General features: G+C 42.1%; 1 protein-coding gene across 2 annotated transcripts in view; it reads left to right on the plus strand.

Moving 5' to 3' along the window:
- The window catches only part of camkk1a (calcium/calmodulin-dependent protein kinase kinase 1, alpha a), a 52,815-nt gene extending 38,343 nt beyond the window's left edge, over positions 1 to 14,472 (plus strand). The window contains exons 8-17 of one of the 2 annotated variants that reach the window (XM_071900937.2): positions 197 to 218; positions 1,636 to 1,724; positions 4,038 to 4,237; positions 6,085 to 6,138; positions 6,544 to 6,617; positions 8,282 to 8,369; positions 9,276 to 9,404; positions 10,633 to 10,736; positions 12,358 to 12,405; positions 12,803 to 14,472. In XM_071900937.2, coding sequence (XP_071757038.2) covers positions 197 to 218; positions 1,636 to 1,724; positions 4,038 to 4,237; positions 6,085 to 6,138; positions 6,544 to 6,617; positions 8,282 to 8,369; positions 9,276 to 9,404; positions 10,633 to 10,736; positions 12,358 to 12,405; positions 12,803 to 12,875 — 881 coding nt within the window. In that variant the 3' untranslated portion in view covers positions 12,876 to 14,472. The remainder of the gene's footprint in view (positions 1 to 196; positions 219 to 1,635; positions 1,725 to 4,037; positions 4,238 to 6,084; positions 6,139 to 6,543; positions 6,618 to 8,281; positions 8,370 to 9,275; positions 9,405 to 10,632; positions 10,737 to 12,357; positions 12,406 to 12,802) is intronic. The other variant, XM_078286599.1, reaches the window with a different exon arrangement.
- The last annotated feature ends 2,254 nt before the right edge of the window (positions 14,473 to 16,726 follow it).

The raw sequence follows: 16,726 nt of genomic DNA on the forward strand, positions 1-16,726 counted from the left end.
GAAACGTCAAACTCCTTATCTGCTTAATGTGGCACATTCAGCTAATTCAAGGCTCTTGACAATCAAGTGGTATTAATGTGCTGCTGAGGTGTTGCCTCAGTGGCAGCAGTGGTCACACTCAATTGACTGAACGAATGAATAAATCGGATGGACTTATCTGTTCCTCTCTCCTTCTCCCTCCCTTTCTTTCTGACAGTGTTTGAGCTAATGCGCAAGGGGTGAGTACAGGACATGTCCTTTTTTAATAATTGAAGGCTTATCCCTACCGCTCCTCTACCTTCGCCTCTTCACTCCTCTGTCTCTCCATCCCTCCATCGGTCTCTGCAGTGTGCTCCTTCATTACTCCAAGCTAACACAGCACCGTTGTTCGCTTCATCCCAGGCTTCAAAGGGATTCATAATGTTCTTAGGTTTTCACAGTTATTACCAATGCCAGTGAGCCCTGTAAATGTTTCAAATCCTGATACATGAGCTGTTCCCTCCTACACCAGTCACAATTTGTGATGATCTAATGATGTGAGACCTAATGTCTTTATAAGCAAATGGAGGGGTGGTGGTGGGGGTGGGGAGGGGGGTGCCAGTATTATTTCACATGTTGGAAGTAATAACTCACATTATTGTTTCAATAGGAGGATGCCAACTATGGTCTATTTCTTAGATTATTATAGTGAGAGAAGTGATTGTTTGCTCTTGTTAGGGACTGATCACTGACAGGCCAATAGACAGCTGACCTGATTATTACTACGGCTCCTATTACTACTACTGCTACTACTGCTACTACTATTACTACTATAATACTACTAGTACTATTACTTCTACTACTACATCTATTGGTCTAGTCATTTTTATTTATATAGCCCTTTATCACAGGCACGCCTCAAAAGGCTTAACAGACCATCATTATATGTCATTACTACTATTACTGTGACTAATACTACTACTACTACTACAACTAATGATAATAATAACTAGAATTATAGTACTTGCAATTACAAAGTGCTGAATAGGCCATTCATGCTAGATGAAATGGGTTTTTTTATTACTCCAATGTGTATTTTCTATGGCCTTGGGTACCATTTCTCTAAATCTACAATCTACTGTAGGAATGAAAACAAAGCTGCTCATGTGACTGCAAGGTTAGGACAGATTATTTTATCCTTTTAAATCCAGGTTGTACATCTTGATGGCATCACATTGGACTCTCTAGTTTATACAGAAAGATTTCCTCATGTTCATATATTTTGATCAAACTGTCTTTGGCTGGAGGAATAGTATGAATTGAATCCCCTTTCATTACAGTTAATCCAGGGCACTGGAGTATCACACAATATTAATATTAGTATTGATGTTGATGAATAATGGAGAACTGGTTGATATAACAGGGTTATAACTATCTTTCTCGAAGCCGTTTGGAATTGTTTTATTTTTTTTACAGTTAGACGTTGAGTGTCAGTGAGGCGTGAAAGATGCTGTGTTTAAATCTCTGCTTAGTTGTTCGTCCCATTTGCATATTTTCACATGTGGAATGGATTTCTGGTGCAAATAATCAAACCAATGATATAGATAATTTGTGGATTTGTCTGCCTGTATGTCTGTTTATCTGTTTGTTTTCTACATTGTCCGCCTGGATTTGCAGTCCGGTGATGGAGGTGCCCACAGACAGTCCCTTCTCAGAGGAGCAGTCGAGGCTTTACTTCAGAGACATCATCCTGGGCATAGAGTATTGTAAGTATCTGATGCAGGGAGTCAGCATAAGATAGGACAAGGTGGTGCGCAAGTGTTATATGCCATCTACTGTATTTTATATCCTTACTATTGAGTCTTTTTTTTATGTGAGCAAGGAGTGTAAAACGCATGAAAAACATCAGATCCATTTCCAAAGATATCCCTCCTTTAAAGAATCTTTGTCCACAGTACACATCTCTTATGCTCTCTCACTATCCTTGGAAAAAACACATAAAACAGTCTTTGGCGTGATAGTTTTTTCATGTTTTTGTAAAGGAGCAGTGGGCCAGACGGTTGTTGATTCTCCATGTCTGTGCCCCGGAGGTCTGGCTGCCATTGTGTGCTATACACCTCATCAGTATCGAGCCTCCGGTCAATGGAAAGGTTTTTCTCTGGCTGTGTCCTCATTTGCAGAAGTGGATCCATTTCACAGGGCTGCGAGCTCAATGATTAGCGCAGATCAATGCGGCCTCTCACTGAGGCCTCTCACTGAGCCTCGAGGTGCATCTTGAAAGGGACGCTACACAGACGCATAGAAACAAGCGCATGCCATTTACGCAACAAGGTTCAGTGTGCTTAAAGCAATATTTCACCTTGCTATAACATTTTCAGTTTTGAGCGCACAAACCTCCTGCGGCAGTCAGCCTTCAGCATGTGCTTTGTCTCTGGCATTCAGGGTTTTTTTTCCCCAGATCACAATATCACTAATTACAAAAAAGCTAAATGACTTAATAATTGTGTGATACTTTATTGATCCTACAGAGGTCAGAGGTCAGGGTTAGCTACAGAACAGCACCTTTGCAGCTGATAGGGAATCAGTGAGTCTTCTTGCTCAAGGTGACTTCAGCAGGGCGGGTGCTTGTCACCAAGGGGCTTGAACCAGGTTCCTCCAATTACATTTTTGTGGCATTTGTGTCAAAAAGTGAAAATGTATAAAGTGAAATATTTAATTAAAGCATGTCTTGTAAAATCAGAGGCTAAATTGTTATGTAGTGCTGTTTTCATGACAATAGTCACTCTGTAGGTCGTTGACATCCTGTCTCTTTGATTTGGGTCTTATTAGCGCTAACAATTGTTAATTCCCAAGGCCCGTAATCTTGTCAAGTGTTTCATGTTTGATTAGGCCTCCTCAGACATGAGGGCACCACTTATCCAATCAGTGGAGTGTCCAGGGCTAAGCTTCAGACTGCTGTTAAGTGTCAAGGCTTAGAGAACAGCTTAAGTCTGCACTTTAGTCTCAGTCTTTAGATGAACTTGAACTCCCAGTGCTCACATCATTGTTATGCTGCAATGAGCGAACACAAGGACAAAGCTTTGATTATTTAACTGTCGTGATCATCGTGAGAGTGATCTGTGTGTGTATGTCTGTTTGTGTGTGTGTGTGTGTGTGTGTGTGTGTCTGTCTGTCTGTGTGTGTGTGTGTGTGTGTGTGTGTGTGGGTGGGAACCAGGATACACAGACACCGTCATTAAACTGTCTTCAAAAATCCGAGGTTGTCTTATTCATGTCAGCGCGATGTACTTGCAGTATTGTGAATATGTCATCATAGTCTTTAGTGGAGAGCTTTGAGTTTCTCTCCCTCGCATATTTCTGTCTGGGTGACAGGAATAAAATAAACTATCGCATTCTCACAGTTTGCTGCAATGAACAACTGACATTTAGAAACTCCCTTAAGGCAAGGCAGCGCTGTGAAAATCGCTACTTTGGCCGGACTGGTCTACAGCTACTGTAGTTTCATATAATTTACAAAACAATAATCAAAAACAACTTGAATCATTTAATTTGTGTTTTTACATCAGCTGCGTCAAGTACACCAAGTACAAAATTAGCTAAAAGAAAAAACAAAAAAAATCATTATTATTATGGCCATTATCTCAAAATTATGTATTCCCTTTTTTCCAACTGAACTTAACCAAATCAAGAAGTTTCTTGACAAAATTAGTAATTTACAGAGGCTTTTTTAATATCTTTTGTCATTTCTATTTTATGGGGTATTTTACATGAAAAAGTGAGATTTTTGCCACATGCATGGTATTTTGTAAATAATTCATTACATAAAAAAATTACAAATTCTCTGTAAATGTTTTCTGATATGCAAATGTCTGCATTTTTTATACATATTGGTTCATTTGAATATGTTAATAACAAAATAAATAAATGTCATAAAACAAAAACTGTATTTGTGTCCATATTCAACAATAAAAAATCATTCTGATAGGATGAAAGGATTTTTTTTCCTCTTCACCTGCGATGCCTCGCCTTAAGCTCTGTAGTATTTCTATGAATCTGACTGTACCGCCTCTCCTTCATCAGTGCACTACCAGAAGATCGTCCACCGGGACATCAAGCCCTCTAACCTGCTGCTGGGGGACGATGGCCATGTGAAGATCGCTGACTTTGGGGTCAGCAACCAGTTTGAGGGCAACGATGCCTTGCTCTCCAGCACAGCTGGCACTCCTGCCTTCATGGCACCGGAGACGCTTTCAGACAAACGCAAGAGCTTCAGTGGAAAAGTGAGTTGTGTGTGTGTGACAGAGACAGGGGAAATAGTGTGTGTATGCAATGTAAATTAAATGCTCTGTCCCTCCTGCATACTAATAATACATTCTAATATAACCACTGCCCTGATTATCCACACTAACTAACAGACATTAAAGTAAAGTGCATTATCTGTGCAGCCTGTCTGGCCTACAGCAGCTGCTGGCAGGCCACCAGCCAAAGCCTCACAATTTGAAAATGAGAATTATTAAACTGAAATGAGTTTTCAGAGCCCAGACCTTTGCCAGTCTGCTGATCTGATAAGGAAACTTCCTTTTTTCAGTCTTTCCCCCTACATGTTACCTGGTATTTTAACACTAGGAAGCTAGTGGTGCAGCACAGAGGACAGGTATCAAGAAAGTACAACATTACCAAAATCGAGAACTGAAACAATACTACAGGTTTTCTGTACCTGTAGTTTATGTAAAAATGATTGTGTGGAAGTTACACGCACGAAAAGAAAGTTCATGAGGTGCTGCTGATCACTGGCACAAAAACTCTCACATGAAAGAAGAAAAAAGCATCCCACACTCTGGCTCCATATGCATCATATTTTTTTACTGACGTTTCGGCATAAAGCCTTCTTCTGGGTCAATGCTTTTTTCATCTTTCAAATCCTTGTAAAACCTATTTACATACAGATTAGGTTTGCCATGCAGTTATACTACATGTTACTTTTTCATTTTCTGATTTCAGGTTTATGCTTTTTTTTTTGCTATGGTATTGTTTAGGAAAGGTCCATGTGTTTGGTATTGTGAGAACATTAGAAGCTACTTTGATTTAGCTTGGACTCAGAATATTACATACCAATTAATCACCAAGCTTGGGTTTTTTTAATACTACTGGGTGAAATGATAGATGAAATCCCTCCCTGTAGCTTGCTGAGCTCCCTGGGAACAAATGACTGCTAAGAACTCCACTCCATCCTCATCCTCACTCCTGTCACCCTCCAGTCTTTTTATGTAATCAGGTCAAAGGCCTTTTACAACAAACCAAGTCATTTTTAAGCAGCCTTCAATGGTAATCGGCAATGGCAGATTGATTTGATTTGGTCATGGACGGACCCTGCATGTCCAGAAAAGAGGGGCCGGAATAGAAGATTGATTGCAGACAAAAAGCCATCAGGATCTAAGAGCCGCTCAAGTGCCTCGGCCCGCTGTTCCCTCAAGCTTTCAAGGAATATGTGCAGTCCGAGAGCCACTTTTTCTCTGATTAGTCTCATGCTCTTGCTGATTTGGATTTGTTTGACCCTCGTCCAGAGGGTTTTGTGCTCATTATGCACCAGTGTTTGTGATTTTGGTATAATTTAGCACTGAAATATTAAATTTCGAACACTCATATGTCATTTCACTTTTTAGTAGCTGAAAAAAGCTCTTGGAAACCAAGTAGTACATCTGGCCGTAGAACAGGTTGATCACACACTGTGTCTGATAAAAGATTGGCCAGGAGTCTGCTGCATTGTAATAGATTGGCCATGTTCAGGAAGCTAGTTTTATCAATCTATATCCATCAAGCAATAGAAACAGACTGCTGGGCAAGCTGGCAGTCTGCTACTCAGGAAGGGAAAGAGGCTGGGTGGAAGAGAGACGGAGAGATTGATGGATGGCTGCAACCCCAGTCTAGCGTGGCTCTATGCTATCTGAGCGCAAATCCACCTCTAAGGGGACTAGACTGGAGAATTCCCCCAAAAAATGAGCTTGGCAGGCGGTCTGTATTGATGTGTGTGCACACGGCGGCTTCGGCCTGTTCCTCAATGTATGTGTTGTCTGCCTGCATTTGCCGTTATTTCTTATTTAACCTCGCTGTTGGCACTTTCTTCCAGGCGCTAGACGTGTGGGCCATGGGAGTGACTCTCTACTGCTTCGTCTTTGGGAAGGCAAGTCTACACGTCTTCTCTCTGGGTGTCACCTGTGAGACCAGCTTGCCCACACATCTCAGCCACGGCAGCAGGAGAGAGGCTGGAATAGACGTTGGCTTTGTAGAACCTTGTGCCTGTTAGCAGCACCTGTTAGCAAATTCTCATTGATCTCAATAGGAACTCTCAGAAGACTAGCACCAGTTTTTTTTTTTTTCCTTTTTATTATTTTATGTTCAATCCAGCAACCGCCGAGTAGCATCAGTCATTTTAATGAAGGCTAGAAGCTGCTGCCGATCAGTCTGCTGCTGTTGTTGTTTTTGTCCTGGCTGTCTCTAGGGATACAATTTTTCTCTGGCACGGTAACGATTTAGTGTCCAATCCATTTCTTTTTTTTTGACTCTCTCTCCTCTCTTCACCTTGCAGTGCCCGTTTATTGACGAGTACATCCTGGCTTTGCACAATAAGATCAGGAGCAAGTGTGTGGAATTCCCAGAATCGTAAGTCCACCCCTCTCCTCCACTTCTCACTTTATTAAAAGAGACGGCAGCAATGTTTCAGCCAACTCCAGGCGTCATCTCAGGCTGTTACTACCACCTCAGCTGCATCTCAGCGGCGAACCCCATTCTCATCTCTCTTCTTCACTTACAGTCGCACGCACGCAAAAGCTAATTGCACGGCACAGCCTTCAGTGTTCGCGCGCAGTGAATTTCACTCGCACATGATCAAAACGAGCCTTGAATAAACCAAACTGGAGCATCAGTAGCCTGGATGCATACAAGTTCCCGTGCTCCTCCGGTTCTCCCTTCCCCCTAGAAGGTTCAAGAAAAGCACGGAGGTCTTCTGGGGTGAAGAACACAGACGAGGCGGAGAGAGAAGAAGTGATAGGCAGCTAGGCGGGGGGGAGATGGAGAAGAGAATGAAGTGATGAAGTACAAACACAGCAGATGTGAAGGAGCTGTGAGTGGCAGCTGGAGTATGTGTTAGGATAGGGTGTCATATCGCTAATGATAAGTGTCTTCTCCCCGTGTTCTCAAGAGTCTCGGTCGGCGTGTGGAAAGCCAGTTCATTATAAGCGGCACCCTCCTTTCTAACAGAATATCACAGCACCTAATGGAATCGTCTCCATACAGAACAAATCAATGTCAATTAGCAGTGCCTTGTCCTCCCCGACCGCTGCTGTCAGCACTGATAGGGTCAGTGAAGGAGCACCTCTTAACATGAGTCTAGTGCATTATGAATCGCAGCAACAAATGATACCGCATCACTGCTGTGACTTCCAGTACTGTAGATATCACTTTGGCTTTAGCTCACTGTCTCAGATCCCTTATGATCTTCACTTGCCTTATAATGTCTTAAAGGGCTTGCTGTCCTCCACAGCTAGCTTTAATACATCAAGCTTTGGGAGATTTTGCGTTTTGTGTGTCAACTTACCCGTTAAGTGATGAGGACGTAGACACCAAAATCATCCATGTGTCCCCGGTAGATTGTTTACTCCCGTGCTCCATACTTTAGCATATGCTATGTTGAGTGATAGTAGGCGACTAGTATTATCTAAAAATTGAGAAAATGAGAACATGTAGCAGCTGTTAAGATACATGATAATTCATCTTAAATGTAATGCAGTTACGTCTGGCAGTTTTGTGTAGGAGACTGGTAAAACACAGAATGTGATACAAAAATAACATGCTGTTTTGAATTACCAGCGACTGCTTTCCCTGTTTCTATAGGAAGTTTACATGGTGGGCGATGGGAGACTGTGTACAGCTAAAAATCACTGCACAGTGGATGAATACACAGTTGCTCATCTGAAATAACTCCAAAAACAAACCTGGCAATATCAGCTATATTGACTTAATGTTTCATTTTTAAAATGTATGAATCTACAAGCAATATAATATCTACAAGCAATAATATATATAATATAACACCTTTTTATTACTAAAAGGTCAGTCTTCCTACTTTAGATAATGCTAGTCGCCTACTATCACTCAACACAGTGTATGATAAAGTGTTAGCATGGAGCGCCAGAGGGACGATCTACCAGGGGCACATGGAGGATTTTGGTGTCTATTTTCTCATCACTTAATGGATAAATTGATCAATTGGCCAATCTACCAAAAACATGGTGTATCCCTATAACATTGTCTTGTGTTTCTTGCAGACCAAAGATCAGTGAGGAGCTGAGGACTCTGATCTTGCGGATGCTGGATAAGAACCCAGATAGCAGGATCACCATCCCTGAGATCAAGGTAGGGAGCAGAGCAGGTCTGGATGAAGACCGTGGGGTTAGAGTCCGTTGTTGCTCAATACAACAAGCAGTTAACTTCATGAACATAACAAGAGGATTTCATAGTTCATGACCATTCGCAGTGGGACTGTCCTTTTTCTCCAGTGATTTGCCTTGAAGAGTCCTATAAACCATTATTTGTCCAATGCGCAGGTGCTGACCTGAGTATGGTTCTTACAGCGGGGTTCATTAGACTTGCTGTGTTGCTCCAGAGCATGACAAAATCTGCCTGTCCCTATGGAGGAGCGGGCTAAAACTGAGTCAGTGTTAGAGGGGCAGGGAGGTCCCAGACCGGCGTGGACGGGTGACATTCCCCACTGCCTCTAGTGTTTCCATGATACAATCTGATCACGTGTCAGTGAGTCATTGTCTTACCAGAGACTGTGTTTGTGTTTGTGGAAGAGGAGATAATTAGGCTGTCAGGCATCACACATCTCCCTTTACACACACACACCTACAAACACACACACGCACACACAGAAAACACATACTTTCTCTTACTCAACACAAGTTGCTACAAGCAGCTTAGCAAAACCCCCTCAGTAGCCGGGGGAATATGCATTAAGATTCCCAAAAACCTGACTCAGAGTTGCTTAAAGTTGTCACCATGGGTTTAAGAATTTAGTTTAAGATTCCACATATGTTGAGTGTCTGGTCAGGGACAGTTCAGGCAATATTTTAAACATGAACAATTCGGACAGCAAAACTACAAAGTTGAGAACCAAGCCTCATACCAGGATGTTCAGTCACAAGCTGCTCCACTGACTTTGTGGATTATAGAGAAGTTGAACCACAAAAATGAAGCACATCTTAACCTCAGGGTTCTGTAATGATATCTGTGTGTGTGTGTGTGTGTGTGTGTGTGTAGATGGACCTGTGGGTGACCCAGGGAGGAACCGACCCCTTGCCTCTAGAGGAGGAACATTGTTCTGTGGTGGAGGTGACAGAGGAGGACATCCAGAACTCAGTCAAATTTGTTCCCAGCCTCTCTGCAGTGGTAAGGAACACTTAGTGTCCCGTGTCCTCCAGACGTGCCTTTGGTAAATTGATGTTTCACATTTACTTTTTTTGCACATTTACCTCCACTGAGGATAGCTGCTCCCGAACAACGGTATTCAACAGCAATGTTTCTTTGTTTGAGAATTTATTCTAATAACCATAATTGTGACAAACTACAAATTACGGCAACACAGAGCCCAAAAAACTGCATTACTGCACATTTTGGAAAGTATTCTTCCTTGGAGAACAAGGCTGTTTGTAATTGTTTAACTTTTGAATTGAACGTGTTTTCCTGTGTTTTAAACCTGCAATAACTGATATCAGACCATGTAACCAATCCTGAAACTAATGTGTGCTATGTGGAGATTTCATTGAGACATAATGGTATAAACCAATATCCACACAGCAGCCAGCTGTGTTGTTTCACCTCTTTTCTAGAGCTTGTTCCGCTCTGGAAAGAAGCTCCTCCCGGACCATTCAGTAGCTTTTCATTGTTTTAAAACTAGCTTGGCTCCTCCCTCGCTGTTTAAAAGCGCTCACCCCCTCCCATTCCTGAAAAAATTATTGTAATGGCGGAATTGATGAAGCGAGTGAGTAAACTAGTGAACTTGCTACCTACCTTTTCATTTGTCATTGTGGGACATGTAACCTTCAGTGGAAGAAAGATCTGGCAAAGCGAGACGTAACCAGCAACACTTCTCAGTAGGTACACTTAGCTTAGCTATTAGCCTTTATGTACGGTGCTTTGTTAGGTTTGTCCTTAGGGGCCTCTGTAGTGCAGTGGCTTTGCTGTGCTTTATTTACAAATGTGTTACGGTTTCTGTCACCCTCTAGTGGTCGGAAAATCGCTTATTGCAGCTTTAAAAGCTATTCTTTTGCTAAACCTCCCATGCCTGCATAAAAGTAACCTTACATCCTTATACGGAATATAAAGACATAGTAAATACTAGTGTAGTTACAGATATTATTTGCACCTGCTTATGGTACATCCCCGGTAGCTATTTGCTCAAATGCACTGACTGAAAAAGAAAAAAGTAGATGCGTAGCCTAAATGCATGTGTAACTGCACTGCATGTTTGCGGATCCGTGTGTGTGCAAGCTTGTGTGTGTGAGACCACCTTTAGCACAGTCTGATCTTACTGTTTGGTCTGCAAAGCCAGCACAAAATAAAAAAAGAGAACTTCTCGCATGCATTTTCATCATTCTTATGTGTGTGAATGTTTCAGATCCTGGTGAAGGCCATGTTGAGGAAGCGCTCCTTCAGCAACCCCTTTGAGTGTCCCAGCAGGAGAGAGGAGAGGTCCATGTCCGCACCTGGCAACCTGCTCATGTAAGCACACACTAATCCAACAACTGTCAATCATCTAATGTCCAAACCCCTTGCCCACCTGCGTATAGACAAAAATTTGACCACAGAACCACACACACCCAATCACATGGTCGCTTGTGATTCTGGCACTGATGGTAGTTCACACTCCTCTCCTCTGTCTCTGATACCAGGTTAACTAGCACCCATTTCTCCAGCAGCATCTGCCAGTTTTTGTTGCCATAGCACCATACTTCATTTTCTCATTGTATGCAGTGGAGCTTTTATAAGTGTTTCTTTGTGTGTTGCTTTCGGCTTTCAACGGTATTGGGCTTCACACTGACAGTAAATGAAACAGAGCGCCTCAGGCTGACTTTGGGTTTTCTGTTGCATGGGTTGAAAGCATCATCAGGAAAAGAGTGGATCTTGGCAAATTGGAGCATCTATAGCTGTTTCCTGCAGTACCTAGTGTATTCTCACCTTGGATAACCTTGGTACAGTAATCTGTATTATGAGTGTCTAGCAGACTTTATGTAATTTAATGCCCTACTGTAACTCTGTATGTGGATCAGTGGCAACCACAGACTGTAATCTCCCATTGTGTAGGTTTTATTAGATGATTTGAACTCTATCCAGCCCTAGTTTTCTCCTATTACACTCTCTACTCCAGGCTCTCAGAGTGCTGAGGACTGCTATCTCAGGTGAAGGTGTCCAGAGAGGTTTTGTAGGGAGTTTGTAACACTACTGCCCCCTGCTGGGAAATGAAAGCACCTGCCCAACTACAGCTTAGACTCACGACCATGTGACTAACATGAAGTCGTGAATGCATGTGCAGTCCATATAGACACAGTCTCAGGATCAGCTTATTGCTCCTGATTCTTGACCTTCATCTCATCATGAAAAGCATAAACCTAGGTCTTTGACTGGTGGACCAATCATCAGAGAATGCCCTGAACTAATAATTTAAAGCTGCTATGTGTAGCATTTTAACATCAATAAATCATTACCACATTGATTTTGAGACATTAGTATTATTTCCATAAACAACTAGATCATTGCAGAGAAGACTGGCAGCCTCTACCAGCTTCAACATTGCATTTTACATTGTGTGCCACGGGGTTGGATTTTGCCAGAAAACTGTTGTTGCTTTAGAGCACAAAACAGGAAGAGGGCGCTGTTCTTCCAACGTAAATGCAGCTAAAGCTTTCAGAGTTTCTCGCAAATGCAGATGGTGGAACGAGTGAAAGGTAGATATAGGACAAATCACTTCTAACATGTTTATCCTCTTCAGTAAAGTGAAACAGAAAAACACACGGAGTGATGCCAGGGAGGCGGAGGATGTTTTTTGAGTAACACTAACAATAGCACTGGCATGAGGTAGAGGCTACCAATCGTCTTGACCATGGTCTCATTTGTTTATAGTAATTGTACCAACGCATCACAATTAATTTGATAATGATATATTGATCTTTAAAAATGCTACACATTGCACCTTTAAGTTGTGGAGATGGAGTGAGTAGGGAGGTTCATCTCCACCAACTACCATTTAAATTCCACATCTCCTCCAAACACCATTTCCCTGACCTTAGGTGACCTTTGCCCTCTCACCTATGACGTTTCCATTTTTTCTCCCACTTTGCTGCAGGGACTCGTGGCCCTTCCGGCCCTCTTTTAAACTACACCCTTCACTAAGGTAACACTTTGTGCAATACGGTCTGGCACGCTGTCTGTCAAACATGTACCAGCCTGTGCGCCCATCATCATCTAACACTCCTCAACTCTTGCTCATCCCCATCATAAGAAGTGATGGAACAGCCTTTCCCCAACTGTCATCTCTGAGATCTGTCATCTCCTTGTTGCTGTTATTTAATGCCGTGTTAAATGGATATAGCCTATTGTGGTGTTTATTACCATCATCAACGTAAGAGTTAGAGAAAAAGAAAAAAGGGCATCTCCGGTTGCCCTGTTGTATTTGGGGAGATAAAGCAAGAGGCTGAGAACCACTTGTACAAAATGAATATTATCTTAAATTGACGATAGAATTAACCAAAGCAATGACTAATCCCTCTCTGTTTTCCTGCCTCTGTCAGGAAGGGCAGCAGTGGAGACGGACCCAGGGAAGGAGAGCTGGAGGACCTACATGAAGACGAGCCCTCCTCTTGAGTCTTTAAGACGCTCCAGTCAGCCTAGCTTTGTCTTAAACCCGTTCCCCCTTTACGTCCCTTTGCTTCAGCCCCTGTACGCTCCACGCTCAATCCCTACATTCCCTTCAAAGTCCATGATACAGGCTTGTCATTCTATCCCATGGAGATACTCAAGCTTTCAAATACTACAATCTGATATGTTGCTTGTGTTGACATTCAAACCTGTACCTTCAGCCTTGCTTCTTTTGGCTCCCTGTCAAATTCCCTGCCTCAGATTATCCTTTCTTACCCCCACCTCCCCTACTTTTCCTTCTCCACTATCAAGCTCCTTGGCACTAAAGTCACCAGTTTAATATATTGTCTCCCTTATCTTAACCACTCAACTACTTACCGGTGTGGCTGGCAGTGCTTGAGGAGACAGCGGAGGAACTCAACTCACTGGATCATTAACATTTCAAATTATTGTTCCTGGCAAATGACAAGAGCATGTATGTCTATCTGCTGGCATTCCCCTATGAAGAGGAGGCTGTGCATTATAACTGTCAAACTCTGAATCTTTTGACCCATACATGCATGGTGAATAGTATCCCTCATCATCAGACTTTCTACAGGCACCTACCACGATCATAAATAAATAACGGTGGCCCATGAGAGCCGGTATGACCGATGAAAAAGGAGTCCCCTCTCCAACAAGGATCACAGACTACAGCATGTAAATGACACTGTATCGTCCCGTACTCATTGAAGTTAGTCAAAACACAGGGCTTTTGATTTCTGATCAATGATCAGTCGTTTTAATACTGTACATAGATGCGTTGATGTATCATCAGTGTTATCGTCTGGCTCTAACTCGCCGTCCTAAGCTTCCCTATTCCCGTATCTGTGCCATCAGTAGCTTTCTTTAGGAGCCGGATAATATGATGTTGATGTGCTCCCCACAAAGTGCTCAGGCTGGATTGGCTGAACTTCTCTGACTGGAGGAAAGGAAGTCATCTTTCTAGGAATGATACGTCGGAACAAAAGGACAGCGGCTGTGCTTGAACACATTTCAGAGTGGCTTTTCCTGCTGTGTGATATGTCATTATTTCCCTTCTCTCTCTCTGTTACAAGTCAATTCACGCTTCTTCTCAAATGCATCTCTGTGAAGCTGTTTTGTGTTGGTTGTCAGATTGAGTGTTTCTGTTCTCTGATGGCCCACTTGCTCCCTCGTTCCTCATCGTATCATACACATACTGTGCTGTTTGTTTAACGTGTGAATGTGTATATGAAGTAGGCCTGAAGGCAATTGCAGCTTTCAGAGGTTAGTCATCATCTATCGAGCAAGTGGTGTGTTACATTGTTTGCTGGTGTCTGTGCACAGACTCTGAAAAAGGGACTTAGTCACTCCAGCCCACTCTCTCTCTAGTTCATTCCCTCTTCCCTGTCGCAGATTTGTGTTTGTTATACAAACATTTCTTGGATGCAGAGCTGCTCTGGAGGCAGAAATAATCCTGTTGGTTGAGTTAAACCACAATGGGTGGAGCCAAAGACCCGCCCATAGTGGTTTAACTTAGGTAGAAGTGCCTATGTAACATAGACTGAACCTAGCGCTCTTGCTACTAACAGAAAAAATGTAATCTAGCCAGTTATCTAGGTTAGCTAGTTAGCCTAGTTGATCTTCCAAGTTCAAACTAGCATGTTGAGCAAGGTGAATGTTATGTTCGTAAATTAATAAAAGAAGTCATTGCCATTTACATTTTTTATTTATATTATGGCCCAGAGTTACTTTTTTGCCATTCCAGTTTGCCAAAAAACTGTGGTTCTTTGGCTCGGCCCACTCAAACAATAAAATAATTTCTGCCTCCACAGTAGCTCTGCCTCTGAGAAATGTTTATATAACTAAAACTCAAATGTGATGCCCTCCCCCTCTTTGCCAGTCTGGGCACATTGTCCTATGAATGAAAGCATGTCAGCCGGCGGAGTGCTCTGATCACTTTAACTGCAGTGAAAAGGAGCATTTCAATATCATGATTAGACCCAGGCTGCAAACAACAACACTTCCCTATTCACTTCAATACGGTTCCCATGTGGCTGATTAGAAATGGGGAATGCAGTGCTTTGCATTTCCTCCATTAATCTCACTCTCAGTATCCTCTAATACAGGGCGCACTATAGCTGAATACACTCAGCTGAAGCGGAGAGGACCGAGAGGGATTGGTAGCATCTAAATGGGAAAGCATAATGCATACTGATATTAAACCTTTGTGTATTGGGATTTCTGTTCGCAGAAGCAGTGACTTGTGTATGCGTAAAAACCATGAATGCTGTGGACAGTAAAATGTCAGCTTTATTATCATGTGGGTACTGCAGAATGTAAAGCTTTGGTAAAAAAAAAATAAAAAAAAAAAGGAGAAAGGAGATGCATTTGTATAGGAGAAGGATACGTGACTCTCTCAAACATTATTGTCTTAAATGTGTCAAATGATTCTGATTTTCCCACTATATGCAATTTGAAATTATGGGTTTCGGTTATTATTTTGATGATGTTTGGCTTTTATTTTTGTTCCTTTTCTCTTCTGGGGATGATGCATGTGAAAGTAGGTACTGGGGGGAGCTTTGTGTAATTTAGTCACATGTGTCTGTTTGCAGGGTAACCTTCAGTGAAGGGCTGTTTGAACCAAAACACTTGGAATGGTGCGTTCCAGGTCCTTCGAGAAAATAGCATTTTATCTGCTGAAAAAGATTTAATGCCTATAAAAGTTCTTATGAGAGTGAGTCTTTATCTAGGCGTGTCGACTTTACATTTGTGTGTGTGTACAGACATTCGTTTGTCAGTGTCAGAAGTGCAATATATATTGCTGTCAATGTTATACAGCCCGTCATGCTCAGAGCATTCAAGCCACCAATCCTTTTAGCTTTATTTTGGTTGTCCTTGGTGAAACTTTAACTAAAATACTGTTTAAAATTAAATGATATTTGCACTTTTCTATTTACTACCTGTGATCAATTATGACACTGCTGGTACGGCCTCCGTCCTGAAACATGGTATATGATCAAGGAAGAAATTGTGTGGTTCACCTGTACAAAACCGTATATACTTTACATGGGTATGTTCTCGCAGCCTTCCTGTTCTTTATGCATTACTCTTTGTAATTGTTCTGTATGTCAAAGCATGACTACTTGGTTTTTGACAAATTTTTCTAAAGAAACTCAAAGATATTCCTAGTTTCCAGTAACGTACTCTCCTGTCTGTGTCAAAATGCTGTAATAGCTGCAGTAACAAAAGTAGATTTGCATAATTATTATCTGCATTTTCTTTGTGCATATTCATATAATAACACAGTTTTAACTGCAGGGTTCAGAGCACTTGAAGTGGCAAGTAGGGCTTCAATAACTCATTGAGACACTGTGACTGGGATAATCACTAGCTGCCATTGAAGATCAAACCTATAACCCTCTAAATATAGGACCGTCTCTTCATGCCACCCAGCCACCACATTAGTTAATAGATTGTTGCCATATTAATTCAGTGTTGTTACTGCAGTACTTACGCATTGAAACGCAGAAGGAGAATCGATGGGTGCAGTTGCCACAGTCTTCATCAAAAGACTCATTTCTCCTGTTTTCAGGTCGTCATTTTCTCCAGTGGTAGCGGACTGTGTGGGAATGAGTGTGTACATAATGTTAAGTCAGGGGCAGCGCTGTGGTGCGACGTATGTGCTGCTGCGTATCATATGTGACTGTCCTGATATCTGTGTTGAAGGCGCCTGTCACTGTGTTTCTGGATGTCCGTCTCGTGTTGCATTTCTCTGAATGTACTCACTGACCCGTGTCTAGTCACTCATACAAAAACAAAAGCATGGCACACCCTTAATGGAATGCAATTGTTAC

The sequence above is a fragment of the Centroberyx gerrardi genome, chromosome 11 (assembly GCF_048128805.1).
Source record: "Centroberyx gerrardi isolate f3 chromosome 11, fCenGer3.hap1.cur.20231027, whole genome shotgun sequence".
Taxonomy (NCBI): domain Eukaryota; kingdom Metazoa; phylum Chordata; class Actinopteri; order Beryciformes; family Berycidae; genus Centroberyx; species Centroberyx gerrardi.